General features: G+C 40.9%; 1 protein-coding gene across 3 annotated transcripts in view; it reads right to left on the reverse strand.

The window, feature by feature from the left end:
- Positions 1-539: 539 nt before the first annotated feature.
- Positions 540-27,610, reverse strand: part of arhgap4b (Rho GTPase activating protein 4b) — a 38,710-nt gene continuing 11,639 nt past the window's right edge. Inside the window, exons 3-24 of one of the 3 annotated variants that reach the window (XM_054774043.1) lie at positions 18,951-19,122; positions 18,707-18,869; positions 17,697-17,759; positions 17,410-17,583; positions 16,433-16,561; positions 16,126-16,347; positions 15,929-16,030; positions 15,625-15,813; positions 14,814-14,898; positions 14,707-14,734; positions 14,011-14,035; positions 11,364-11,424; positions 11,042-11,119; positions 9,717-9,845; positions 9,431-9,536; positions 7,800-8,027; positions 7,006-7,061; positions 6,720-6,891; positions 5,200-5,286; positions 4,907-5,014; positions 4,629-4,734; positions 540-3,302 (exon numbers count right to left, since the gene is read on the reverse strand). In XM_054774043.1, coding sequence (XP_054630018.1) covers positions 3,087-3,302; positions 4,629-4,734; positions 4,907-5,014; positions 5,200-5,286; positions 6,720-6,891; positions 7,006-7,061; positions 7,800-8,027; positions 9,431-9,536; positions 9,717-9,845; positions 11,042-11,119; positions 11,364-11,424; positions 14,011-14,035; positions 14,707-14,734; positions 14,814-14,898; positions 15,625-15,813; positions 15,929-16,030; positions 16,126-16,347; positions 16,433-16,561; positions 17,410-17,583; positions 17,697-17,759; positions 18,707-18,869; positions 18,951-19,122 — 2,699 coding nt within the window. In that variant the 3' untranslated portion in view covers positions 540-3,086. Of the gene's footprint in view, positions 3,303-4,628; positions 4,735-4,906; positions 5,015-5,199; positions 5,287-6,719; positions 6,892-7,005; positions 7,062-7,799; positions 8,028-9,430; positions 9,537-9,716; positions 9,846-11,041; positions 11,120-11,363; positions 11,425-14,010; positions 14,039-14,371; positions 14,469-14,706; positions 14,735-14,813; positions 14,899-15,624; positions 15,814-15,928; positions 16,031-16,125; positions 16,348-16,432; positions 16,562-17,409; positions 17,584-17,696; positions 17,760-18,706; positions 18,870-18,950; positions 19,123-27,610 lie in introns of all 3 variants that reach the window. The other 2 variants (XM_054774025.1, XM_054774034.1) reach the window with 2 other exon arrangements.

The following is a 27,610-nucleotide window of genomic DNA, read 5'->3' on the forward strand; positions in this document are numbered from 1 at the left end:
AGTTTCGTGGGCACTAGGCCTGGGATGATAATAAATAAGTTAATTAATATTACATCTTTATTCCTGTCAATTTAAGATATTCTTTTCTTGTAATATTGCATTTTTTGGCTCATAAATCACATATTATTAAGATTTTTATACCCATATAAAGAATTTGTTATTTTAATATTACAGCTTAACGCTCGTGAAAGTATCAAGTTATTCTTGTAATATTATTAATGTATTTGCATAATTTTTTTCTTTTAATACATGTTTATTTTACATGCATTTATTTTGGCATTCGCATTTTATGATTTTTTTTAATTTTGTGACTGAATTTGCTGCATTTTTATGGGGTATATACAGTAGTAAGCCTATTGTGGGGTAATGCAAGATGAGAAAAATATGTTCCTTTTGAACATTCAAGTGCAAAAAATGTAGACATTTTAGCCTTATTTCTTTTGACAATGAAAAAGGACTTGATGGGCCTTTGGGACATTCATAACACTCATAACATGAAATATGAGGCAAAAATGGACAAAACCTTAAATTTCATCACTCCAGCCTTTATTGTCATCATAATTTCTTTTTTATCACCACATATATACGTTGACACTTTAAATCTAGTGATATTATCAATGAAGTCCAAACCAATTGTGTAAAACGAACAAAATGTTTTACCTTAATGTTTCTACTAAAACTCAACAGAAGGGGGGACTTAATGCATGTAAAACCATCTCAAACACTCTTAAACCACCACTATGTGTGCAGATAAGAGTGAGTTTCTAAAACTTTGCTGCAGGATTCACAGTTTCAATCAGAGGAGGTCACAGAACTTGTCCTCTTGACGTGAGGGCAGTTGAGGCTCTTGTACAGCTTGAACGAAGACAAGCAAAAACAACTGACTTATGAAATCTTTCAAAGGCAAACCTGAGTTAGCCCATCTGCAACGCTGCAAAGCCCTGAGTTTTGCCTTGTAGGCCATGTGTCACATATGAAAGGGAATGTCATCATCATCTTGAGTTAATCACTGCATGCTACTATTACATACTGCAATGTCAACGCTAACATCTCTTAAGTCACATGTTGTAGAAAAAAAAGTGAAAAAAGCATGGAGGCACTCCTTGACATACGCCTCAGGACAGCTGTCTCTTTTCCTCTTTTACTAATATAACAATGAACTGTTTTCAAATCTGCCACTAAAGAGCAGTGTATCTGTTGTTAACATGTCTAAAAGCATTATCACTGATTATTACAAAGGAGTATTAGAGCCACACTGGAAACATAATAATGCTGTAAATAACGTTGGAATTGTGAGAATATAGTCAAATCAGCCAAAACCTAAGTCACAATTTTATGAGAATAAAGTTGTCATGTTGCAAGAAAAACATCTTCATTTGGAACAATTTTTTTTAAAACACAGAAATCTGCAATTTTATGAAAAAAAAGCATTATATTCCATCCACCCATTTTCTGTGCCGCTTATCCTAACTAGGGTCTAGGGGGTATGCTGGAGACTATCCCAGCTGACTTCGGGCGAGAGGCGGGGTACACCCTGGACTGGTCGCCAGCCAATGGCAGGGCACATATAGACAAACAACCATTCACACTCACATTCATACCTATGGACAATTTAGAGTCTCCAATTAACCTAACATGCATGTTTTTGGAATGTGGGAGGAAACCGGAGTACCCGGAGAAAACCCACGCACGCACGGGGAGAAAATGCATAATATTATGAGAATAAATTGATACAAGAATTTACAAGAATTAAGTATTTTTCTTTAAATGTGGGAATACAAATCATATTAATAATATTATCCAATTTTTTTTAAGAATAAAAGTGTATTTGTACAAGCGAAAAATGATCATTTCAACAAAATTAAAGACGTAATATCACAAGAAAAAGGTTATAATATTGAAAGAATAAAACTGTAATATTATGGAAAAAAATCATGTTACAGGAATATAACCATAATATTATGAGGGGAAAAAAAACAGTTTTATGAGAATGAAAGTGTAATAATACCAGAAAAAAATGTAATTTCTATAAAAGGTAATCCATCCATTTTCTATACCACTTGTCCTCATTAGGATCAGGAGTGAGCTGGTGCCTACTCCATCTGACTTCGGGCGAGAGTCAGGGTACACCCTGGACTGGTTGCTGACAGCCAGCCGCAGGACACGTATAGACAAACAACACTAACATGCATATTTTTGCAATGTGAGAGGAAGCTGGAGTACTCGGGAGAAAACCCACACAGGGGGAAGAACATGCGAACAAACTGCACAAAGAGATGCCCAAACGGAGATTCAAACCCTTGATCTTCTACCTGTGCAGCCAACATGGTAACCACTAGGCCACAGTGTTATAGTACTGGCAATATAAGAAAAAAATTAAGAATGTGTAATAGTAGGATAGGATAGGATAATAGAGTCAGAATTTATTTGAATAATGTTGTAATATTATTTAAAACAGAAGTCACAAAAGTCTAAGTTGTTTTATTAAGAGAAAAATATGTTTATTTTATGAGAACTAATTCATAATATTATGAGAAAACTTTTTTCATCCATCCATTTTTTATACCGTTTGTCCTCACTAGGGTGGTGGGTATGCTGAAGCCTATCCCAGCTGTCTTTGGGCAAGAGGCGGGGTACATTAATTGTAATATTATGAGAACATGTGAACAAAGTTGAAATTATATATATGCGGGAATATGGGAATAAAGTCTGATTTTTCATGTGAAGAAAGTTCTTGTAGTATAAAAAAAGTCACAATTTTATGAGCTTAAAGTTTTTCTCGCAAAAACACACCCTTATTCTCATAACAATACATAATTAAATTTTTTTGTCTTTTCGGTGTGGCCCTAATACACCTTCATTGACAACACTTCCCTGATTCCCCAAAAGAGGAGACCAAAAAATAGACCGGAACATTTACAAAAGAAAAGAGCAAAAAGAAGCCGTAAAACACACTAAGACATACTGCAATACAGCACCATGTGGTACTATGAGATGGCACAGATGTAAATATATACACATTTATCCTAAAAACAAATCAAGATATTCCCAGAATGCAATGACAGCATTAAATCACCCATCCAACCTCAGTCCACTGGCCGAAAAAGGGCTCGTCCTCGGATACCGAAGCCCACTTTTTTGGCAGTGGGGGCTGCTTGAGGGAGGGGAGAGGAAGATGAGGAAGAAGTAGAAGGAGGAAGAGAAGCAGGGGGGGCCACGGCGGTGAGGGTGGGCGCTTGCATGGGAGGCTGGCGAGACAGGAGCTCCTTGAACACTGAGTTCATCTGGCGACTGATCATGTCCTGAGAGCCAGAAAGAGACACAGGCAAATCATTTTAATGGGATGTCTGTGGACATAAGTGTCGGGACACCTGGTCAATACACTTACGAGGAAGTAAAAATCTAGCGTCTACTCTTCTAGGAAGACCTTCCATAACATGTGGAAGCATGTCTATGGAAATTGACGTCCATTCATCCAGAAAAGCAACTTGACAAACTGAATTTATTTATAGATTTAAATGTTTCATCTGTATTGACTTAATCTTTTGAAGAAGAAGAAGAAAAAATGTTGCCAATGTTGAGCAATGTAGCCAAATATCCATCCATCCATTTTCTATGCCGCTTCCCCTCTTTAGGGTCGCGGGGGCTTGCTGGAGCTGAATTCGGGCGACAGGCGGGGTACACCATAGACTGGTCGGCAGCCAATCGCAGGGCACATATAGACAAACAACCATTCACACTCACATTCATACCTATGGACAATTTAGACTCTCCAATTAACCTAACATGCATGTTTTTGGATGTGGGAGGAAATCGGAGTACCCGGAGAAAACCCACGCATGCAAACTCCACACAGAAATGCCTAGGGGAGAATCGAACTCAGGTCTTCCCGATCCAGACTGTTACTGTGTTGGCCAACATGCGAACCACAAAGACCACCGTGCGGCCCGTAGCCAACTATACATACAGTATATTTAAAAAAAAAAAAAAAAAAAAAAAAGTAATATAAAAATATAAAAGACAATTGTACAATATTTTATATAACAAACATAAATTAAAGTTTTATTTCAGTAAAGTTGACAAATATATAACATTACCTTTCCTCATGGGCATGATACTGTCTCTGTCCACGCTAGATGAGCCAGCCCAGTGTATAAAAGTAAAATGACTTTGCTACACATCTTAAAATAAAGCCTTGAGCTCTGGCAACTCAGTCAGCTACAAACATGAAAGCTGTAAGTTTCATCACTTTGTTTTTCTTCAGCAAATAGGCTAACCTAGTATGTCGTTGGTAAAATGTGAGTGTAATGTTAGCTCTGTAGCTCACATCGCTATACTATCTATTAGATTGGACAGGTGCAGAGTTACAGTGAATATGTAAAAAGTGGATGAAGTGCACAACAACGCTTCTGGGAGCCACATATTTTGTCAGAGACAGGCGTGAACAAACACAGCCCATTAGCATTAAAGCTACAGACACACTAAATGGCTAAAACCCAAGGACATTTTACGTAAGTAAAACAAGAAGCGGTTGTGATGCATTGTTTGCCTCTGAGATGACAAAAGTGCTTCTCGGAAGACAGACTGAGTGTGTTACTATTGACAAACGTAAGAAAGACACCTCATACCTTGTCAACAGCACTTGTCCTATCTGGCTGAGCACATGCAGGTCTGTCTGCGGGTTTGAACCCTGCTTGTCTCACAGTGTCCAGAGTGTGTCTTCGTTCCTGAGACCTGAGAGACAAACAAGAACAAACCAAATGATCATGTCCTCCCTTTGTCACACCTTTTGTATTTTACATTTTGCTCAAACATTGAGAATGTCCCAATTCTGACGACTTCATGACTTGAGTGTTGTGTAATTTCAGTGAACGTATTGTGTGTGTGAGATGTTTATCAGTCCTACACAGGCAGGTGTCTTGTGGCCGGGGAGGTTGGTGGCTTTCGACCAGGGCTGCCATCGCTTCCTCTCTGTCGCCCTGGCAAAGAAGCGCCGTCGCTGTTTACCCGCATCCTGTCAAACGGCACACAAGGAAACTTTAGAACTTTTGGACTGTGGACAGAACATGTACACCCACTGTACTGATATTTGCTAAATCCATATGGTGCTTGTTTATGAGCTGAAATTAATTTTGTAATGATGAAAAATCCCTGTGTAAGCAACGTATAACGTGTGTGCATGTGTGTGCTTGTTCATACCGAACTGTGTTCTCTGTATGTGGATCCTCAGCTGTCAGATTTCCAGTACTTCCTCCTCCTCCTTCATCTCTTTTCCCTCTCTCCGAACTAAAGTACAAAACAAAACAAAAATGTTGATTTTCAAACAGTATAAATTATTGCTGTCACGAGATTAAAAAATTAGACAATTATGATCCGCAATTAATTGATCTAATTAATCTATTTTTTAATCTCACCTAAATATTGCTGAAAAAAAGCCCTCACTTTCAGGTACACGACCAGTCAAAAGTTTTAGAACACTCCAATTTCTCTGGAGGAAAAACCTACATTTTTAAGTGTTAAGATGGTCTGTCTCTCTTCCATTGTTAATTCCCTTTATTATTGCCACTTTTGTAGCAACAAATTACTTTCTCCTGTGCGAGGCTGTTCAACTGATGTTCACGAAGGTATAGTACCACAGTGTGTTCCACTGTACTCCAGAACTTGGAACACTTGTAGGAAATAGTTGCAACTGCTAAGGCTTGATCAGCCTCCAATTCTGCAGAACAGCTTTAAATTGTTTACCCATTTTGTGGTCTCTGAAACAGGCCTTTTTTTTAATAATTCTGAAATACACATTATTTTTCAGTTTTGGGTAACCTTACCTTTTTTAATCTCTGGCACTTCACCACTTACTTACCACTTACTATTCATTGGACTTTAGCAACTTGAATTTCAATAAATAACTGGAAAAATTGGGGTGTTCTAAAACTTTTGACCAGTAGTGTATTTTCAGCAGTGAGAGGCAGGGAGTACTTTCAATGCTACCTGCCAACATGTACAAATGTATCGTACTAAACATCCAATTTGACCCTTGAATACGCCTGTACACGTCATAGCTCTCCAGTTTGTTACATTTTCCTGGTTCCTGGTTCAGTCTGCACAGTACAGATAAATAAATAGATATTATCAGTTTCTCAATCGTATTTCAAACTGGAGTGTTCGTGAAAACATTTCTGTCCCCTGGATAGGACAGAAAATAGATGAGAACCACTGGCTTATAGCAACACATTTGGGCGACTCCTTCACAAAAATCTTAATTTGTTTTTCATTTCGCTGTCGTATATCTTGCTGATTTTGGGCATCACTGTAGTCCAGCAGGTAGATAAAGATGATGGATGACGACCACTCCCAACACTTCAAATGCAGCTCCTGACATATTTGGGAATTATACAGTTTAAAAAAGGAGGTTGCTCTTGGATGGGGGGCCACTTTAATGTTTTACGTATTTTGTAATTTTGTAGAAAGACAAAAAGAAAACCCTTTATATATATTTAAGGACAAAGCTTTGTTTTATTATTACTTATTAGTATCAATATTTCAGCTTCTTCTCTTTACATTTTTCCTTTTTGCGCTATTTTGTCCAATTTTTGCTGAGGTTTTTGATTAAATTTTATTTCTACAATGTGCCGCGGGCCAATAAAAAACAAGCCGCTGTCTGGAAATGCCCCCTGGGCCCCACTTTGGACATACCTGGGTTGCATTAATTTATTATAGCTCACCCTTCCAGCACGCTGATGTACTTGTGTGGGATGAGTCCTTTGACCCCTCCAGCTTCGCCCCTCCACCAATCACAGGAGGCCTTGCTGTGAAGAATGAGGAGTTCTCCCTGCTTGAACGACAGCTCCGCCGGCGATCTCGCCACATAGTCGAACATCGCCACAGCTTCCCATTCTGTACACACACTCATATTGTAAGTATAAATGCATATAATGTACATATTTGTAAATGTAACTGTGTGTGGGGAGTGATGCGAGTCTCCCTTATATATGTGCGTGTTCTACTCACCATCCTCACTTGGCAGATGCTCGGCCTCTCCATCACCTTCTTCTGTTATTGGTTCACTGCAGACAAGCCAAAAAGTGAACTTATAAGTGAATTCATAGATTTGTAGGGTTAGTCACATGAATGTGTTCTTTGGAAAACAATATGATAACAATGATAGTTTGTAATTTCCACTTCAGGATAGTAGCATACTGCAGGACAACTGTGAAAACCGAGTCGCACCAAATGCATCACTGAGTGACCAACAACACGGTTGACAGATTTTATCCAAGAGGAAACTGAGAGCAGCAAGAAAGTGGACCACTGCAGCAAAGTGGAAATGATATAGCGTGTTTGTTAATATTTGTCTAAATGCTGTGGCGGTAACAAACCGACTCGACCAATAAGCAACCAGCAGTGGTTTGTAACTCATATGGTATCGGCTCGGCATGCTAGGATCCCAGGCTGACCAGGTACTTAAAATAGCACCTCCTACTACCTGCTTTAGCCAGTGAAAAAGCGTCAATAGTGATTAGAGCTCTGGTGCACAGCCAAGGGCTATAAGAAGAGTTCCGATGTATAGCACAGATTAACACTATAAATTCCTGACTCTCTTTTAGCATTCACAAAAACTATGCAGTGCTTGCATGAAGTCTTGCAAGCCTCATAGAAATGCCTTTGATGTGGCATCAAATTCACTTAATAAGCCAGAGGATAAGCCAAAAAAAGAAGCTGCTTGACACACTTTAAATCCTCTCCAATTGGATATTAGATGGCATTCATTCATGTCACAGAGAAGTCAGATTAAAATCCCTCACCAGTACTCCTGCTCAAGAGTCATGTGCTTCTCATAGATTGGGCCAGGCAATTCTGTTTGGCCAGGGAAGATGATGTCATGCTGCAGGATCATGGTTTTGACGAGGTCATTGACCTGTGGCTGCCTAGCGACAGCATCGTCTGAATCAACTCCCCTCAGCAGGCTGGGACCGAAGCAAACAGCCAGGTTGTAGGGCTGCATCATGTTCTCGTCACTGTACTGAGTCACGCTGGGGGAAACAAGCAAAAATGCCATTGTACTACCATTGTTGAGGAGGGGGAGAGATGATGAAAATGTGCCATGTGGGTCAACATGTTCTCATGAGAAGATAGTCGAGAATTGTTCAAAATGTTAGGTACTACATTTTGTTTGAACCAGACTATTTTCTGTGCACAAATACCTGCAGTGACTCACTTTAAAAATACAATCCACAAATATGGCTGACATGCAAAAGACACATTTTGCAAAAACTAATGCCTCGATTCAATTAATTGCAGAGCCTCCTATAGTTACTGGGTCTACAAAAGCAAATAACCCTGGGGTCTTTAATTCTCGCTGGTCAAAAAACATTGGCAGCAACTGCTGTGGCTGTGGGAAACCTTATGATGTAATTTAAAAAATAATAACTCCACAAGATGGCAGGAGTGTATCATGAGCAGTCAGCATCCAAAAGCTTTATCTACCTCTGACCTTAAAATGTTGGTCGCACTACTCAGCTGTTGGTGTTGCCTTATTGTTACCATACTGTCATCAGCGGCATTACCACTGCTCCTACATTGGTTCTGTTGCTGCTGTGTTGTGAAATATACTATTAGTGTTAATAAATAACGATATGGTCAAAGAGAGCTATGTTTTACTTTCCACTCTCATGCATCAAAATCACTCCAAAAGGTAAACAATAAGTTGTTTTATATAATGAGTTTTAAAATTTTGGCATTTTTAGCTTCAACTACAATTTCTCACCAAAAAAATATAAGACCGCCACCGGGTAGCATATGTTACCAATAGTGGTTTAAAAGAACACATTGAAACAATAAATGTCTATATTTGCCACAACTCAAAGTTAATGTTGGAAAAATTTAGCTCAGCCTTGTTGTGCGGTGTGTGCACATACACAAAATCAGTCTCTCAGAGAAGCGACCGACAATTTGGAGTCATTATGTGTTTATGATACGCTATACATTCAATGATAAATAACGTTAGTACCACAACTTAAATATAGTCAAATCACTATCATTACCTAAAAACAAACATAACTAATGCGCGTATGTTACAGTATGTGGGCCGTGGCCTGCAACATCGGACGAGGAAAGGGGTGGAATATACACATTCAGACGTTAGTGCCCCCCATGCAGTACCTAATTAAGGCAGACAGCATCTTTAATATGGTAATCTTAAACAAAACTGCTAACTTTCATTTAAATGACATTAACATTATGGGAAAAATGCAGGAACTTTATCAAAATGTAAAAAATTACAAAAAAATCTCTGCAGACAACTATGAATGTAATGTATCCCCCATGTCCTTCGTAGTGGCAAAGAATAATCATTTTTACCCCCGGAGTTAGTTTTTTGTACAAAATCCAAATAATCTCTCATGAGAACTGACTCACTAGAAACACGTCAACTCACTGATTGAGGAACGCAAACAGGTATCGCATCACAATGAGGAGAGGCCGTGGGAAGGCGGAGACAATTGCCTTAATCTGCGCAGCTTTCTCTGTCATGCTCTCGATTTCTGAATATGTGGGATTAAAAAAAAGTTGAGGGAGGAAAAGAAAACAACTAGCAAATACATGTGGAACAAGTAGGTGAAAATCAAGTGTGACACATTTTACTATGCGAAAGTAGTATATAAACAACACAATGGAAGCACAAAAGGTAATGTCTGGTGACAAAGAGACAAGAGGGGTCTTACGGACACAGTCCAGCAGAGGCAAGTAGCTGTCATAGGGAAAGAGAGGAGGCTCAAGGCCCCTGAAGTAAAGCTTCAACACCCCAGCCACAGAGTCCAGGTCACACTCACTGTCTGACAGAGGGTCTTCTCCTATACGGGGAATGCAGGAAGTGTATATTATACATACATACACACCTCCAAGTATACTGTAACAATAAAAATCTTTGTCCATTCATCCAGAAGAACATATGTATTTGGCTTTTTCTACACTAAAGTCATCTAAACATGCCATTGATGGACCTTGCTTTGTGCACTAGGAACATAAAAGGCCTTCCCTAAAATGTTGCCACTAAGCTGGAAGCATACATTTGTCTAACAATGTCATGCAAAAATGAAGAATGAAGTTACAGATATAATGAATTGATTAATTGATGTGTCCCAAGGCCATTGTACTACGGGGGTGTGCAAGTGTGCCCCCGGGGCCATTTGCGGAACACAGCTCGATTTTCATTGGCATATGGTAATAGTTTAATTCATTTCAAATATGCTTTGCACAGTGACAAAGTGGTTAGCATGTTGGCTACACAGTCAGGAGATCTCTGTGTGGAGTTTGCATGTTCTCCAAAAAAAAAAAATCCAAAAACATGCATGTTAGGTTGATTGGTGACGCTAAAATGTGCCCTGCTGGCGACCAGTCCAGGGTGTACCCTGCCTCTCGCCCGAAGCCAGCTGGGATAGGCTCCAGCATACCCCCGCAACCCTATTGAGGATAAGCAGCGTAGAAAATGAGTGGATGCTTAATGGTGTTATATTCAAATACAATTATAGTTAAACAATTGAACATGTCCAAAGAGGAGTAGGAATAAGCAGGCCTTATTTAATCCTACTGAGCATATTCTAAAAATAAAGTGAAACATGAACCGCATTAGAATATTTAGAAAGATTAGGGCCACTTTGAAAATGCAACAAAACATTTCATGCTACTGGCACCGTCACCTATAAAACACAGATGACGTATAGCATTTTCTTTTCTTTTGACCTATATTGGATTGTTTTATCATGTTTTATAGCAATAAAAAATATGTTGTGAAAATGCCTCCCTGTTGTTTCATTTTGAGAAATTTCCCTTAAAAAATAATTGAAAAAATGACTATTAATATTTTATTTTGCTAGATTAACCTGACATTTTTGGTATTCAAATAATATTAACTTCTTATTTTTGTGTGTCTAAATAACAAAATCCGATTGCAGAGAAGTACCTGATTAGAAAATATCAGTGAAGACTTAATCTTTTTCCAGTGTAGTTAAATTATTCAGTGTTTGTGCTATGTTTATGTCAGATTTACCTTGCTCAAATGCATCCTTGATCAGATTAACTTCTCTCTGTGACCCAGGAACTCTGAATATACCTTCATGGTGGAGACCTGAAAAAACAAACACTTGCTTATAGGAAGAAAGTATATTTTTATAGGGCTCATGTGGAGTGAAATATATGACTTGCCCCCAATGTTAGTCAGGTAGGGACCGCAGTGCACTTAAGGACAACAGAGGGGTTCCATATTTGTCATCCAACTTAAGGGCATTCAGGGTCCACACAGCAATGTCTGACATCACGACAGAAGCTATCCCAGCATGGTTTATGGCTAACGTCATGAAAAATTGTCTCACCGTGAAGGTTTATAAAGCGGATGCAGCTCTCAACCACCACAGGGATCTGCTGGCCAGAGCTCTGGTAGAGAGAAAAGACGATTTTATAGTCAGAAAATGTGAGAAATAGAATCTATTGCTGCAGCCATGGTAGAACACAAACTAGGGAGGGAAACAGAATAAGCAATATGTGAAGGTTGAAGTGCTACATAGTGTCTGTAATGAAATCAGGACAGTTTTTGTGTGTTTTTGATTGTTCCCCAAATAAATGCTCATAAATGTTTCATTTATTTTTCAAAGTGTTTTTACTGATCTAACTTATGAATGCACACATAGTAAAGCGGAACTTTACTGCTACATTTTCTCATATAATATCCGGGGGTGCCTTTTTATTCAACTGCAGAGAGCACCAGTCATGAACTAGGGTGAAGCTCTAAATGCATGTAATGCATATTTATAATAATATTAGAGCCAAATATTATATAAGAGTCTAATATAAGAGTCACCTTCTCAATCCCACTGACATACCTTCCATAGAGGAAGCAGAGTCTGAGGACACAAACGCGGACAGTTCCATTGCCATGGCTGAGGTATGTGGGGTAGTCAAAACTCTACCCAGTGGCAAAGCTCTAAGGGTGGACGAGTTTCACCCTGAATTCCTCAAGGCTCTGGATGTTGAGGGACTGTCTTGGCTGACACGTCTCTTCAACATTGCGTGGAAGTCGGGGCCAGTACCTCTGGATTGGCAGACCGGGGTGGTGGTCCCCCTTTTCAAGAAGGGTGACTGGAGGATGTTTTCTAACTATAGGGGGATCACACTCCTCAGCCTACCTAGGAAAGTCTATTCCAGGGTGCTGGAGAGAAGGGTACGACCATTAGTCTAACCCCACCTCACGTTCCCTATTAGTGGGTGAACAATCCAACGCTTGGTGAATTCTGCTTCACAATGATAGGAAGAGCCGACATCGAAGGATCAAAAAGCGACATCGCTCTGAACGTTTGGCCGCTACAAGCCAGTTATCCCTGTGGTAACTTGTCTGACAATTCCTGCTTGAAATCCAAAAAGTCAGAAGGATCGACTGTACATATACTGAAAATCAAGATCAAGCAATTTGAAAAAATGAAAAAAAACCCCAACTCTTTTAATGTTTTCCCATAATGCATTGTGTCTGAGCAATGCATTCATTGGTGCCTGCTTGGCGATGCAATGACATCAGCCTCCCTCTGGGAATTGCAGCGCCATCCATCCATCCATCCAGCCAGCCATCCATTTTCTGTGCTGCTTGGCCTCCAATTAAATGCTTTGCTCAGACGAAATGCATTATGGGAAAACATTAAAAATAGTTGGTTTTTTTCATTGTAAACTTATATTGGTACATGTTTCTATATTTCTTAGGTGTACCTTTTGAGTGTTAAGTTGCTGTGTGATGAGTTTAGTGTTCTTTGTAAGATGACACCGTGAGTCAGACTGTTGAGTAATGGTTTGACAAGGTTGTGGTGAGATTTTTCTCATACAACAGAATCCATGCCGTTCATGTTGTTCTCGCTGTGTCTTTGTGTCTTTGTCAACAAGCACATCTTCAATGAAGGTAAAAGTAACATTAAATGTTAATTTATCCCTGACATTTGTCATTTGAATGCATTTAGAATTTTTTTAATCCATGTGTTTTGTGATAAAGTTTTTGAGACTTGAGGCATAACTGTGTTAGTTCGCAAAGAACTACAGAGTCAACCACTGATGACATCATAGAGGGGCGAGCTGACTTCTGGTTTCTGTTACCATGTAATAGCAAGCTAATGGGCTGCAAACAAGGATGTTTGGGGATAAAAATGCATTAAGAACACAGCTGGACTGACGCAGTGTATTAGTAACACGACAAGACGCACACCATATTGTACGGTAATGAAAAACCGAGGCAACATTTCAGTGTAAATTTTTTACCTTAACTGAAAAACACGCTAACCGGGCCATTGGCTACAGAGGTTCCACTGTAGATATTATTGTTAATTGCATTATAGCCTCTGTCACTTACTTATGTCTGTGTCACTTACTATACTATATTTTTTTTTACATGACTTGGTTTTTCTTAAAACTCCACGGTAGATGTCAGCTTTACAGGTGCCATGTCTGCTTTGCTGAAGGTATGTGTTGCGGTAAACATGTCGACCTTGACACATGGGGGGGTGTCAGTCATAGTGAAGGCAAGTATAGCCATCTAGTTTCACTGCCTGTTTTGTGTTTTCCTCAGGGGGAAAAAAAAAGTCTATTTGAGGTGGCGTTAATTCATTCAAGGTAATGAATGACAATCTCTACAATTAATGACAGTAAATGACTTACTATGAGGATATCAGTGTTGTCCTTTAATTTTTTTTCATGTGCTCTGTAAAGTGTGAAAAGCACTCTCCTGTCTGTTAGCTTCATTTATAATTAATTAAGTTGTGACTCTAAATAGCCAGTCTTGGTGCTAAGCTATGCTAACTGTCTCCAGGATAGAAAGTGATTCTTTTTTTTTTATCAAACTGTACAACTCACACAGAGTCAATCACCCCGATATTCAACTAATCCCTTTCCCTTGAATGCTTTTAACATAAAACTCCCATTAAATTTGATAGAGGTCGTGACCTCATTTGTTCTGAATGGTAGCAGATTCAGATAAGAGTTTGGTACCTGTGTACGAGACATTCTTCTTCTTCTTCTACAGAGAAGCACAGCAGAGAAAAGAGAAGAGAAAAGAGAAAAGGCAGAGGTAAAAAAAAAGAGGACTAAAGATTTAAAAGCAGTGGTGCAAAGTGCACATAAGCACACACACACTTAAGTGACAAGAGTCGAGAGAGGAGGCAATGGAGACACCAGTGCATTTTAATCCCTTTTTAGAAGAGGGGAACGGATAAAACGGGGGAAATGGATAGAAAGGACCATAAATAATCCATAAGCATGACAATGTGCAGTGTGTGCAGGCCCAGGATTTGCAGCAAACAAAAAGAATCTTACTCTTACTTTTTTGATTTGGAGATAGCATTTGTGTTACCTGCATGCAGGACAGTATATCTGTGGTGAACAGTGTGTGGCAAAATTGGGAAACAGGTCTGGACTTCCGTGTGCGCATCGAGCGAGCACAGTGAATTCTGGGAAGTACATAATAAAGAGTAACATGGGCATTTTTATTTGTGGGTATTAACACAGACTATAATGATGCTTGCTAATTGCAGCTATTAGTCACACTCCAGTGCAGCAGTACCAATTCAAAAAATGGTATGTCTGTTATGTAATGGCAAATGGCTCAAAATGGCCTCAGTGCTCTCCTCTCTTCATGCCTCCTTCAGTCACACGACTTTTACTTTTCCCAATAAAGACGCTTTTTACCTGGAGGGGTCTGTGTTGACTGCCTCAGCTGGAGAAAAGAGAGAGAGAAAAAATTATTTTCACGGCTTTAAAGTGTGGTCAGGCAATGTGCTGTGGTGTAAAAGTACCTTTCTGTATGGCATCTTGGAGTAGATCATGTTTGGCTTGAAGTTTGGAAGTCAGAGAGCTACTGGTGAGAAACTCCTTTACTTTCTATGGCAATAAAAAAAGACAATAGATTCAGTCTCTTCTTGCCTGGCGGAATTTTTGTTATTTTACAATACTTCTGAGATACATCAATACAAACAGTATCAGTCAAACGTTGCGAATGCCATTGAATGAGAAAGTGTCTCCAAACTCATGACTGGTACTTTGCATACTTATGGCTTTAATGTAAACACTTTATTTACAGTACAGGGCAAAAGTTTGGACACACACAACACAACCCCATGGTCCCAAGCCCATTAATAAGGCAAGAAATAGTAACCCTGACAAGGCACACTTGTGAAATGAAAACCATTTCAGGCGACTACCTCATGAAGCTCATTGAGAGAACACCAACGGTTTGAAGAACAGAACCAATGTTGTAATAGTGGCAATGAGCAACCTGCTTAGCCAGCATTAATAGAGCTGATAAAAGCATTGTAAGCAACAACAAGGTGTAACACACATGAGTTTAACATCAACTACTCAGGAGCACAACTCACATTTTAAATTGCATACAGAGTATATTAAGCTACTGGACGCTGACTACTCATGATACTTCAGAAACAGCTATTGCCATTTTTAATATTCATTTAGAGTTAAACGTCTATGTCAGAAGGTTGCCTACAGCCATATTTTTTTGATCAGATGCTAATTTGAGACCCTGGCGATTATTTGCTTTTGTACAAAAGGTGCTAACTGGAGCATTTACAGGATAATTATTTATTTACTCACTGTAAAATAGTATGTCTCAGTCTCTTGCTGATTGGCACGACGCTTGGCGAGGGCAAGTTTTGGGGCGGTGGCACTTCCTCCAGGGGGCTCGTGTGATAGGCTGCTGGGCACGTCGGGTGAGGGGTTGCAGTCGCTGTCACACATACAGTCCAGCAGGGCGGTCAGTGTCGCTTTGAGTGTTTTACTGACCTGCAATATGGACATCATATGGACTACAATTAAGCTATAACTGATAGATTGTTGTTGTTGGGTCAGAATAGTATGGCTGCATGGATGAATTATAGATTGGTGAAGGTCATCTCACCTCCTCTGTTTCCAATGTGACAGCAGCTAGTCGAGACTGAAGCTGCTGAAATCTGGTCTCCAGTTCATACCTCACCTGGCTCTCCGCACTCACCTCGCACACCTTAATTAACACAGTCAAACATGACATGACAATAAAAAGCCATTTTATAGCATTCATTCAGGCTTTATGTTGCTTCCATAGAGACCACATGCTACCTGGTCGCCCTCATGAGGGTGGTAGCTGAACCTAAAGGGAAGGCAGAAGGCAGAGTCGTGCTGCTGAAGCAGTGCATCTCTGTCTCCACCCTGGTCCAGTGATGTCACAGCAGCCTCCAGCTGTTTAAGCCCTGCCTCCTCAGTCTTCTGGATGCGCCACCTGCTGGCCAGGTAGCACTTCATCACTCTCTCCACAGACGGATGGAAACCCAGGTCGCAGCACTGGCCACAGGGGCACAGGTAGGCAGAAAGCATGAATGATGTTGATGTGACAAAAGACAGAGCGGCCATGATGTTTGTTTCTTACATCAATGAGAGTGCTGACATCTTGCAGGTAGTACTTGTTCATAGCTGCATTGGCTGCGGCAAGATTGAGCAGGTAGTCATTGCGGGCCTTGGTGCACTTTAGCTGGGTCTCCTGCACTCTGCCATGCCTCTGCACACACATGCAAACATCTATGTCTGTCCATTCATATATACCATCACAATGTAAATACGTAAATAAATAAAGTATGTCCATTCACATACAGTATACCCACATAATATAAACCTCTAATAAATAAAATGTGAATATCTGTCCATTGACATACACACAATGGAAACATCTGTCTGTCCTGTCACATACATATGTTAACATCTGTCTGTCCATACACATGTATCATGAAAATATGTCTACTAATTCACATAGACTCACATAATGAAAAGCTCTACTGTCCACTCACACACAAGCAAAATGTCAATGTCTGTTCATTCACATAAAGTACAAAAGTTAACATTTATCTGTCCATACACATGTAATGAAAATACTATATGCCTGTCAATTCACATAATCTATGTAAATTCACGTACAACCAAAAAAAGTCAACAAATGTCTCACCGTTCCCATGTACACCTATAATGCTGTAAAACTGTCTGTCCATTCACATACACACATAATGTAAACATCTATCTACCTACTGATGTACATGATATTTAGCTGTCCACTCACATATACCAACATCATTTAAATAACTGTCTGTCATTCACATACACACACATCATAAAAACCTCTCTGTCTTACTATTCGTATACAGCACGGACAAAGTTTAAATATCTGTCAGTCCTTTCATATACTATCCACTGGCAACATAAACATCAATCATTCCACTCATGAACACACAATGTACGCATCCGCTTCTAAATACTGTTCAGGGAAGGGAAAACGTGACTGGTGTAATATCTAGCTACAGGCATGGCTATACAGTATGTATTTATTTCCTCTCATGCCAATAAATACAAACTCACTTTCTCCATCAATCTCTCCATCTTCTTGACAGAGCTCCGCCTCTGTCCTCCTGATTGGCCGAGGCCGAGCTCAGCAGATTTGCCTGTGTGTCTCTCCTCTAAGCGCTCAGCCTCCTTCAGTTTGCCCTCAGCTATCAGGCAGTCAGTGTGGTACTGGTTGTATGTCTTCAAAGCCTTCATCCCCATGTGCCATGAAACACACAGTGCATGTCAACATCCTTCTCAAGTTTCATGATTACATTATTTTGCATTGTTAATCATTGAGGACAACAATGAGAAATGCTCACCGTTTGCAGCTCAGTGGTGACCTTAAGTAACTCATCCTGCATTTGGATTCCAACCTCTTTGCTCTAGTAGAAGTAAACAAAAAACATAAACAGTGGATCCCGCACAGTCACAATTCAGCAATCACAGCTGCAAATTCACAGATTTTTAAAACTTTTTATTTATTTTTTTTCCAAAAAATAGGACATTCTTCAACACATCTCATTCACCATAAGTGTAATAATGTATAAATATGTGATAATACAGGTAAAATGTACAGCATACATGCACCAATGTTAGAAAGCCCACAATTTTTCCATGTTTATGTCTTTATGCTTCACTGATTATGTTATTTCATCAAAAGTTGAGATTTCGCACTTTGTTCGGTGGTCCTTGTTCGATGGCTCCATAGTTGTGTGTTGTGAGACGCAAAAGTTTGTTTGGCTCAATGGAAGCACCTAGCTTCAACAGTCAATCTGCCCTCAAAGCTTGCAGCGAGGTGAACATCAGTTCTGAGGTAGGCTATATAAAAATGAAATCATGTGGAAATGTAAGCACCTTACTTTATGATAGAAAACATTAATTATCAGGAATTTAATTGTCACATCTGCCTATGTCACAGCCAGAAAGCGTTAAAGGGTGATGATGTAATGAGAATCAAGTGGGGTCCCATTTCTTAGTGGTTTCTTCCACTTCGACCTTGGTTTTATGGGGCAGAGGTAGGGGTAAGACGAAGGGGAAAAGCTAAGGAGTGGAACCGGGATTCAGCCTAATTCACTATTTTGCTGGAGCCAACTAGGAACGGGATGAACCTTTGTAGCCTCAAGTCAGGAACCAATGAACAGATTATGACAAAATGTCACACAACTATATAGCCGGATGAAGTGATGACATTTAATATCCAAAAGGTCATAAGTCATCTTTGACATGATGTCACCTGCAGCCTTTTCTTTGTGGAAACACGCAATCCAGCTGTGGTGTCCCTAGTCTATATTTGACGAAATGAAATGGCCAAAAATGAAGTCCCACTCACCCGTTTGTGTAGTCGATGTGAGTCCTCTGTACTGTGCACTAAATGCTGTGTGAGCGTGTTGCAGCAGGTGTCGCCCAATGCCGAATGCTCACGACTCTCCAAACGAGTCTGAGTCAGCAAAACAGACCAGACTTGACAAACCGACTGGCCCCACTGCTCCTTCCTGGAGAATGGAGGGGGTCATCTTCGCTGCAACTCTTTGCAAGTGTAACGCATTTATATGAACCATAGATCACATACTCACTTCTTAGTCTTGTGCGTGAACCTTTCAGTGAGTTTATCCAGGGCGCGTGCATATTCTGCCTCAATATCCCCCCGTCGACGGAGGAACTCTGACAGGTCTGAGAGCTGCTGCTGTTTCACTTCTACCTGGGAGTCCAAAATCTTGATCTGGTCAGTCAGCTGGGCTCGCAGGTCTGCGACACAAAACCACACAATTGTTAATCCGCTGACACCATAAATGAAACTGAAACAGTTATGTGATTATTTGTAATGCCAACACAGACAGAAGGGTGTCAGCAATTACAAAACTGTGATGATAATCACAGAACCACATATTGAAGTTACTGATCTCAATTTAGCCTCAGTTAATGCTTAAAGACAGCATTTACAACAAACACATGCAACTACAGTATGTTCTGTTATGTCTATTTTATACTTATTATTATTTATTATGACTGTTTTAATTGTTTTTGTGAATTATTTATGGTGACAAGAATTTTGACAACTATTTCACCACATCTTTACATTACCTTGTCATTTTCCCATGTATTTTAAACAAGCAAAGACTACATTTGGAATACAGGAAGTGAATCAATGTATTGCAATTGATGTGAAATGGATGGGGGGTAGGGTTAAATAAGCTTTGCTTCTTCCTACTCCTTTTGGACATGTGGAACTACAAATTGTATTATGTGATGTATTCCAATGTAACTTGTGTGGCCAGTTAACTTATATACTGTAGTCAACCACAGCTAACCTATAGTTAGCAAACATATTTGCTTACAGAGTATACGGCAAAATAAAAAACAGAATTTCTCCTCGGGGGTAAAAAGTACTTTAAATCAAGTTACTCTACAGGCCTCAAGCATTATATGTAGACAATTACCATCAGCTGTTGTCAGCTAACTTAGAGAGCTCATGACCCCAAAACAGATGTTAATCTACAGTTAAAGGCATATTTCCTGTGTTAGATATGTGGTTGAATGTTATCATATTTCGCCACTGAAAAACAATCCTGTCAGGGACTGCAGAAGTACAAAGAGGAAGTGCCTTCACTTCAAAAACCCTCCCTCTCGGAATACATTGGTTTCAAATTGCTGTGGTGCATTTTTTGGTGATTTTCTGTTGTCGTTATACAGTGGTGTGTATGCCCCGGTTAGCGTTAGCTGGTTAATGTTGAAAATTAACACCATATTAACTTGCCGCTACATGGAAACAGGAACTGGAAATTAGCCCGTTTATGATATCATCAGCGGTTGATGCTCAAAAATGTAAACGCAAAACACATTTTTATAGGTTTACAATGATAATTTTACATGCATAAAACAATGCTAAATGATTATATAAATGACGAGTGAAAGGGATAAATGAACATTTGAGGTTACTTTTACCTTCATTGAAGAGGTGACTGTTCCCAAAGACACGATATGGTGGTGTCTGTGTTGAACTCGCTGCTACATTGCGTCTTTGGGAATTGTCCCGTCAAGAATCGCGTCTTTATTGAATGTAAAAGTAACCTTAAATGTTCATTTATCCCTTTCATTCTTTGACTTAGACTTAGACAGACTTTATTGATCCACAAGAGAAATTGCTTGGTTAGAGTAGCTCAATTGCAAAAGAAAAAGACAAACACTCTTAAATAAAATGCAATGCAATACGAATAAAATATAATAAAATAAAAAGAATATAAGATAAACAAGATTTGCATATTTACAAATAGTGTATAAAAATATAAGTAAATACAAGTAAATTTACACTTTATACAAAAGAGGGCAGACAGTACAGCACAATAAAATAGTGAATTCTCTTTTACAGACAGGTGAGGTATTGTAAAGTTGGATGGCGTGTGGAATGAATGAAGTCCTGTAGCGTTCACAGTGGCAACAGAACTGGAGGAGTCTTGTCCACATTCAGGAGCATGTGGTTTGCCTGGGACCACTCTACAAAGTCAGCGATCACTGTCCTGTACTCCACCTCCTGTACATCTCTGAAACACTCAACCACTACAGAGTCATCAGAGAACTTCTGCAGGTGGCAGGACCCAGAGCTGTACTGGAAACGCTTCCAGTAGGCATCTTTACACTCCCTCAGCTTGACCTTAAGCTGCCACTTTATCCTCTTCAAGTCGTCCTATCTCCAGATTTGAAGACCTTTCATCATTTCTAAGTATTTCAAATTGTTTTCTGCATGTGAAACTATAATTGTAAAACTATAAAAATGGGTGTTGTCTTAACATTTTTGAATTTCTGGAACAGATTAATTGGATTTCCATGATTCCTTAAAGGAAACTTTTATTTGGTTAGCTTCCGTTTCGGTTAGAGTCAGACCTTCTGGAATTGATGAATGATGCTAACCAAGGTTCCAGTGTATACAGTATGTATATTGTACTCGTCATGTGGAAAGTTTTTGCTCAAACACTCAAGCAGACGGAGTAAGCCTGTTGACATTTCGAAAGGACGGCATTCGCCACGTCAGATTATGTTCGTCACACACACAGTTGTTTTGATACTGTTCCTCAGCTAAAGAAAAGCTGGGGAAAACACAAGCAGTGACGCAGATGGACATAAACATCCATCCATGTTCTATGCCATTACTCCTCACTAAGGCTAACCCAGCTGATTTCGGATGAGAGGCAGGGTACAACCTGGACTGGTCGCCAGCCAATCGCAGGTCACATTTTCACAAACAACCATTCACACTCACATTCATATCTATGAGTCGCCAATTAATTTGGAATTTGTGAGGAAACCGAAGTACTCGGAGAAAAGAGATTCAGAACAGAGATTCGAACCCAGATCTTCCAGATCTCCTGACTGTGTGGCCAACATGCTAACCACTAGGCCACTGTGGCCTGGAAATAAACAAAAAGTCAAAAACCCAAAAGACGTTCAACACTGGAAAGGTGTGCCAAGGTGGCGGTAAGTAAATCCAAATTTTCTTCTACTAGATATATTCTAGGCATCTTATAATAATAAGGGTTTTCGTGCCAAATTTCAAGGCTAGCTAAAAAGGTGCTGCTGCTTATTCGTCTTGTATCTTGCAGTCTGTGCACAGATCTCCAGAACCTTGTTCTACCCTGGGGTTGCTGCAAGGGAAAGGCGGCGAGCTGTTGTCGGCTTGGTGCCTCAGTGTTGGAGTCCTCCCCGGTGAACGAGAGGGTATTTCCCTACGCCTTCGGGTTGGGATCGGGTCCTGACCGTCATTCAAAACTCTTGAATTGAATTTGTGCATACGCTCCAAACGGTAGTTCAGAGTACCCAGCCTTCTTGGAGTCTATCAGAGGAGTGCTGAAGAGTGACCCCGTAGTTCTACTGGGAGACTTCAATGCCCATGTGGGCAATGACAGGGTGGCCTGGAAGGGTGTGATTGGGAGGAACGGCTTCCCTGATCTGAACCCGTGCGGTGTGATGTTATTGGACTTCTGTGCGAACCACAGTTTGACTCCTGAAGCAACTGATGGGTAATTTTGTGGCATTTTTTTAAATGCTGACATTTCAATAGGGGCATCACCATTAATAGTTCCAGCTTGCAGTAGAACAATGCCAGCTCACTGTGTTTGCCTTATCTACTTACATCAGTGTAGTCTATTTACATCAGGGCTGTCTAGCTGTCCTTTTATATTTAGAATTTTAAAAACCTTATTATAAAAAAAACTTACACATATATTTAAAGACAAATCTTTGTGTTTTTATTTGGTATTAGTATCAAATTTTAGCTTTTTCTAGTTTCCAATTTTGCTGGGTTTTTGTTTATTTCTGCAATTCTTAATTCTTAATATATTTATATTAATTATACATTCTTTGGACACCCACGTGTGTTTTGCCAGAAAGGTGAGGTGCTGCCAGGCGGCTGATGGAGGAATGTGTCCATACTCCGCCTTCTAGGGTCTGTGGCTGGGCAGGGGCTGGGTTGCATTGTGGATGGGGTTTATGCAGCTTTCAGACCTGCATTGCATGGCTGTACGGAGGGGGTGCTCTACTCCAACTCGCCAGTGGGGCGGATACTTCACTTTTGTTGACTGCTTGTATTTAATTACCAAATAACTGCATGACGCAAGAAACGCTTCCTGTCTTTTACTGTCAATGTGCACTCCTACTCACTAAATATTAAGACCGTGTCACTAAATTGTCAACATGGATCTCTTCTACTCATGAGGTGTGTTATAAAGTGAGTTAGGACCACCACAGTACCATTATTGTTGAAGCAGGAGACCCACTTAACCCTTTATCTTTCAATACATTGTTACCGATACACTTGACTTTCATTTCAGCTACTAACTTGGAGCACATGGCAGCAGTTCAACTCTAATGGAAAAATAACCACACGTCCCTCGCTGACGCTGGGAACACCAAGGTAGGTTGGATAGCAAGGTTAATAGTATGCATAAAGCACTTAATTTCCATCCATCAATCTTCTTCCCCTTATACGAGGTCGGGTCAGCAGCCCAAGCAGGGAAGCCCAGACTTCCCTCTCCCCAGCGACTTCGTTCAGCTCCTCCCAGGAGCCAGTTGAGAGAGATAGTCTCTCCAACATGTCGTGGGTCTTAACCGAGGCCTCCTATCGGTTGGATGTGCCCTGAACACCTCCACTGGGAGGCGTCCGGGAGGCATCCTCACCAGATGCCCAAGCCACCTCATTTGGCTCCTCTCAATACGAAGGAGCAGCGGTTGTACTCCAAGCTTCTCTCGGATGACAGTGCTTCTCACATTATCTCTAAGGGAGAGCCCAGCCACCCTAAGGAGAAAACTCATTTCGGCCGCGTGTATCCGCGATCTTGTCCTTTCCGTCACTTCGCATCACTGCAGACGCCGCACCAATTCCCTTGTCGATCTCGCATTCCATCCTTCCCTCACTCGTGACCCCAAGGTACTTAAACTCCTCCACTTGGGGCAGGATCTCATCCCTGACCCGGTGATGGCACGCCACCTATTTCCGAGCAAGAACCATGGACTCGGATTTGGAGGCGCTGATTTTCATCCCGGCCGCTTCACACTCTGCTGCGAACCGATCCAGTGAGAGTTGAAGGTCACGGCTCGATGAAGCCAGGAGGACCACATCATCTGCAAAAACCAGAGACCAAATCCTGCAGCCATCAAACCGGAACCCCTCAACGCGCCTCGAAATTGTATCCATAAAAGTAATGAACAGAAACAGACAGCCCTGGCGAAGTCCAACCCTCACTGGAAACGGGTCCGACTTATTGCCGGCAATGCAAACCAAACTTTGACCCCGGTCATACAGGGAACAAACCGCCGAAATTAGGTAGTCCGGTACCCCATATTCCCGGAGTACACCCCACAGAATTCCTCAAGGAACATAGTTGAATGCCTTCTCCAAATCCACAAAACACATGTAGACTGGTTGGGCCAACTCCCATGCACCCCCAAGGACCCTTCCGAGAGCGTAGAGCTGGTCCACAGTTCTACAACCAGGACGAAAACCACACTGCTCCTCCTGAATCTGAGATTCAACTATCAGGCGGATCCTCCTCTCCAGAACCCCTGAATAAACCTTACCAGGAAGTCTGAGAAGTATGATTCCACGATAGTTGGAACACACCCTGCGATCCCCTTTGTTAAAAGGAGGACCACCACCACAGTTAGCCAATCCAGAGGCACCTCCACCAATGTCCATGCGACGCTCCAGAGCCGTGTCAACCAAGGCACGCCCACAGCATCCAGGGTCTTAAGGAACTATGGGCGGATCTCATCCACCCCTGGGTCCCTGCCACCGAGGAGTTTTTTAACCACCTTGGCGACCTCAGCCCCAGAGATAGGAGAGCCCACCACGGAGTCCCCAGGCACTGCTTCCTCATTGGAAGACGTGTCGGTGGGATTGAGGAGGTCTTCAAAGTATTCCTTCCCCCCGTCCACAACATGTCCAGTCGAGGTCAGCAGCACACCATCCCCACCATACACAGTGTTGACCATGCACTGTTTCCCCCTCCTGAGACGGCGGTTGGTGGTCCAGAATCTCTTTGAAGTCGTCCGTAAGTCGTTCTCCATGGCTTCTCTGAACTCCTCCCATATCTGAGTTTTGCCTCAGTGACAGCCAGAGCCGCAGCCCGCTTGGCCTTCCGGTACCCGTCAGGTACCTCCGGAGTCCCATGGGCCAAAAAGGCCTGATAGGACGCCTTCTTCTTGATGGGCATAACTCACCACTGGTGTCCACCAACGAGTTCTGTGGTGGTTTGCCACGACTGGCACAAACCACCTTACGGCCACAGCTCCGATCAGCCGCATTGACAATGGCCCACTCGAACTCAATGTCTGCCACCTCCCTTGGAACATGGTCAAAGCTCTCCCGGAGGCGGGAGTTGAAACTCCTTTCTGACATGGGACTCTGCCAGATGTTCCCAGCAGACCCTCATAATATGTTTGGGCCTGCCAGGTCTGACCGGCATCCTCCGCCACCATCGGAGCCAACTCATCACCAGGTGGTGATCGGTTGACAGCTCAGCCCCTCTCTTCACCAGAGTTTCCAAAAAGTGTGGCTGCAAGTCGGACGACACGACCACAAAGTCGATCATCGAACTGCGGCCCAGGGTGTCACATATGAACACCCTTATGCTTGAACATGGTGTTCGTTATGGACATCTGTGACGAGCACAGAAGTCCAATAACAAAACACCGCTCGAGTTCAGATCAGGGGGGCCGTTCCTCCCAATCACACCTCTCCAGGTCTCACTGTCTCTGCCAAAGTGAGCCTTGAAGTTCCCCAGCAGAAAGAGGGCAAGAATTTGGGCTATGGCTGTTTGGGGAGAACTTGCAGTTGCATTGCATACTGTATATATCAGATTTATATCCACACACGAATGAGGCCCGAGTCACATTTGAAAAATCAGAATTGTGCTGTTCACACTGACATGAAAAAATGTGATACAGATCACATATGAGCAAAAAAATCTGAATTGACCTGCAGTGTGAACATACCCTTTGACATATCAAGAGATCAATTTAAAATTCAGTTATTTTGGCTCTTACGATGAAGCATCCTTGTCTGCAGTTCTGTTGCCCACCCATAGCACCATCTGACTGGTTACACGCAGAGCCACATCATGAGTAACAGCCAATCAGCAGTGAAAGCTGTGCATGCAATATGCACTGTGCTCACAGACGGTGGAGAGGAGAAAAACCTTTACGGGTGAAGAAGCTCAGTAGAGCAGATATATGTTTGTATACAAGTTCTCTGGCAACACTGCAAACTTCCTCAAAGCAATCATCGTTGAAATGCGTCAAACATAACAACGACCATTTTGATGGCACCTTTTTTTTGTCCAGCTCTTCATAACTTTTTAGTTTTTCTGGTCGATTAAAAAGATAAATACCGTGAGCTGTGCAATTACTGCACACTCCCACGTCACAAAGTCTTGACATTCTCTCCAAAAAATTTTGCTTAAAACTTTTGTGATGTTTACAAGTGATTACACAGTAAGCAATATGCCGACAGGCGTCCTTGCAAGAAGTCTTGCTGATATGACATCACAGCTCAAGGGTCTACAGAGAATAGGGGCTGTCTTTAAAGTTTATTATGTTCAAAGTTAGTTGGCTTACATCTATGAATTTTGGATGTATTTTATGCAAAAAATGTATGCTGTTTGCTCACTTTATGTGTGTTTGAGAATTTGGGATGACCTTTAAGGGCAGCAGACTCTCTTAAAATTGTACATCCCAGTCATCTATAAATCGCAACCACTGTTAACATTACAGTGAGCCCAATAACATTCTAGAAACATAAGCAGCAGCTCTGCTCACTTGCAGTAAATGATCTAGCTAGACTAAAAATGCTCAGTATGTTTTAATTGATGCTTTTACTGAGTTTATTTCACACAATATGTTTGCCCACCTTGCATAACTGCATGAACCTTAATGGCACGCTTCAACCAAGTAAATGCCTATTACTGTACTCTGATGAATTGTACTGCATGGAATAAGCTAAATAATTTGAGTTCAAGTAAGTTACAAGTTGGAATTTGTATTATTCAAAATTTAATATTCAATATTTTCACTTTTACTGCAAATGAATATTGGTCTATCTAATAAAATGTCAAAAAAAATCTTTTACAAATAAACATTAAATAGTCAACTTAAGTACTTATGTTTCTAACTGTATATGTAGACAACTTAGGTATTGTCAGCTAATATTAGCTATTGCTATTATTGGCCTCATTAATCACGCTAAATTTGCGGGGCAAGCACCTTATTTATCCCTTTGTGACTTTTGAAATGTAGCAAAGAAAGCATTAATTTACCCTATAAAACTATCTTTCAATTAAAAAGAAAAGATCAAACAGTCATTTAGTCACACGCTGATTAATCATAAGAAGCCATAGACTCCTTCAGGGGGAGTAAATAGTCATTTGTGTCTGACTGTCTTACATAGAGCAATTACTTCCACTCAGCTAACTCATACCAACCCACAATAACCTCATATTCTACTCACACACAGGAGCGAGTGAGCAAACTCAGCATGGCCTAGTGCTGCACATGAGATTTGAAAAGGCCAATAAAGTCATCATTGTCTCACATCAAAACTGTCTATGCTTCAGTCTTCAGAGCCAGCTTTCTCATCCTCCCTACCCCATCTCTCTTTTTCCTTCTTCCTTTCATTTTGGGGCGTACACAGCCCCGAGCTGACTGGATGAGAGCAGACAGCATTGCTAATACTGACTATAAATACACC

This window comes from Dunckerocampus dactyliophorus, chromosome 1 (assembly GCF_027744805.1).
Source record: "Dunckerocampus dactyliophorus isolate RoL2022-P2 chromosome 1, RoL_Ddac_1.1, whole genome shotgun sequence".
Classification (NCBI taxonomy): Eukaryota; Metazoa; Chordata; class Actinopteri; order Syngnathiformes; family Syngnathidae; genus Dunckerocampus; species Dunckerocampus dactyliophorus.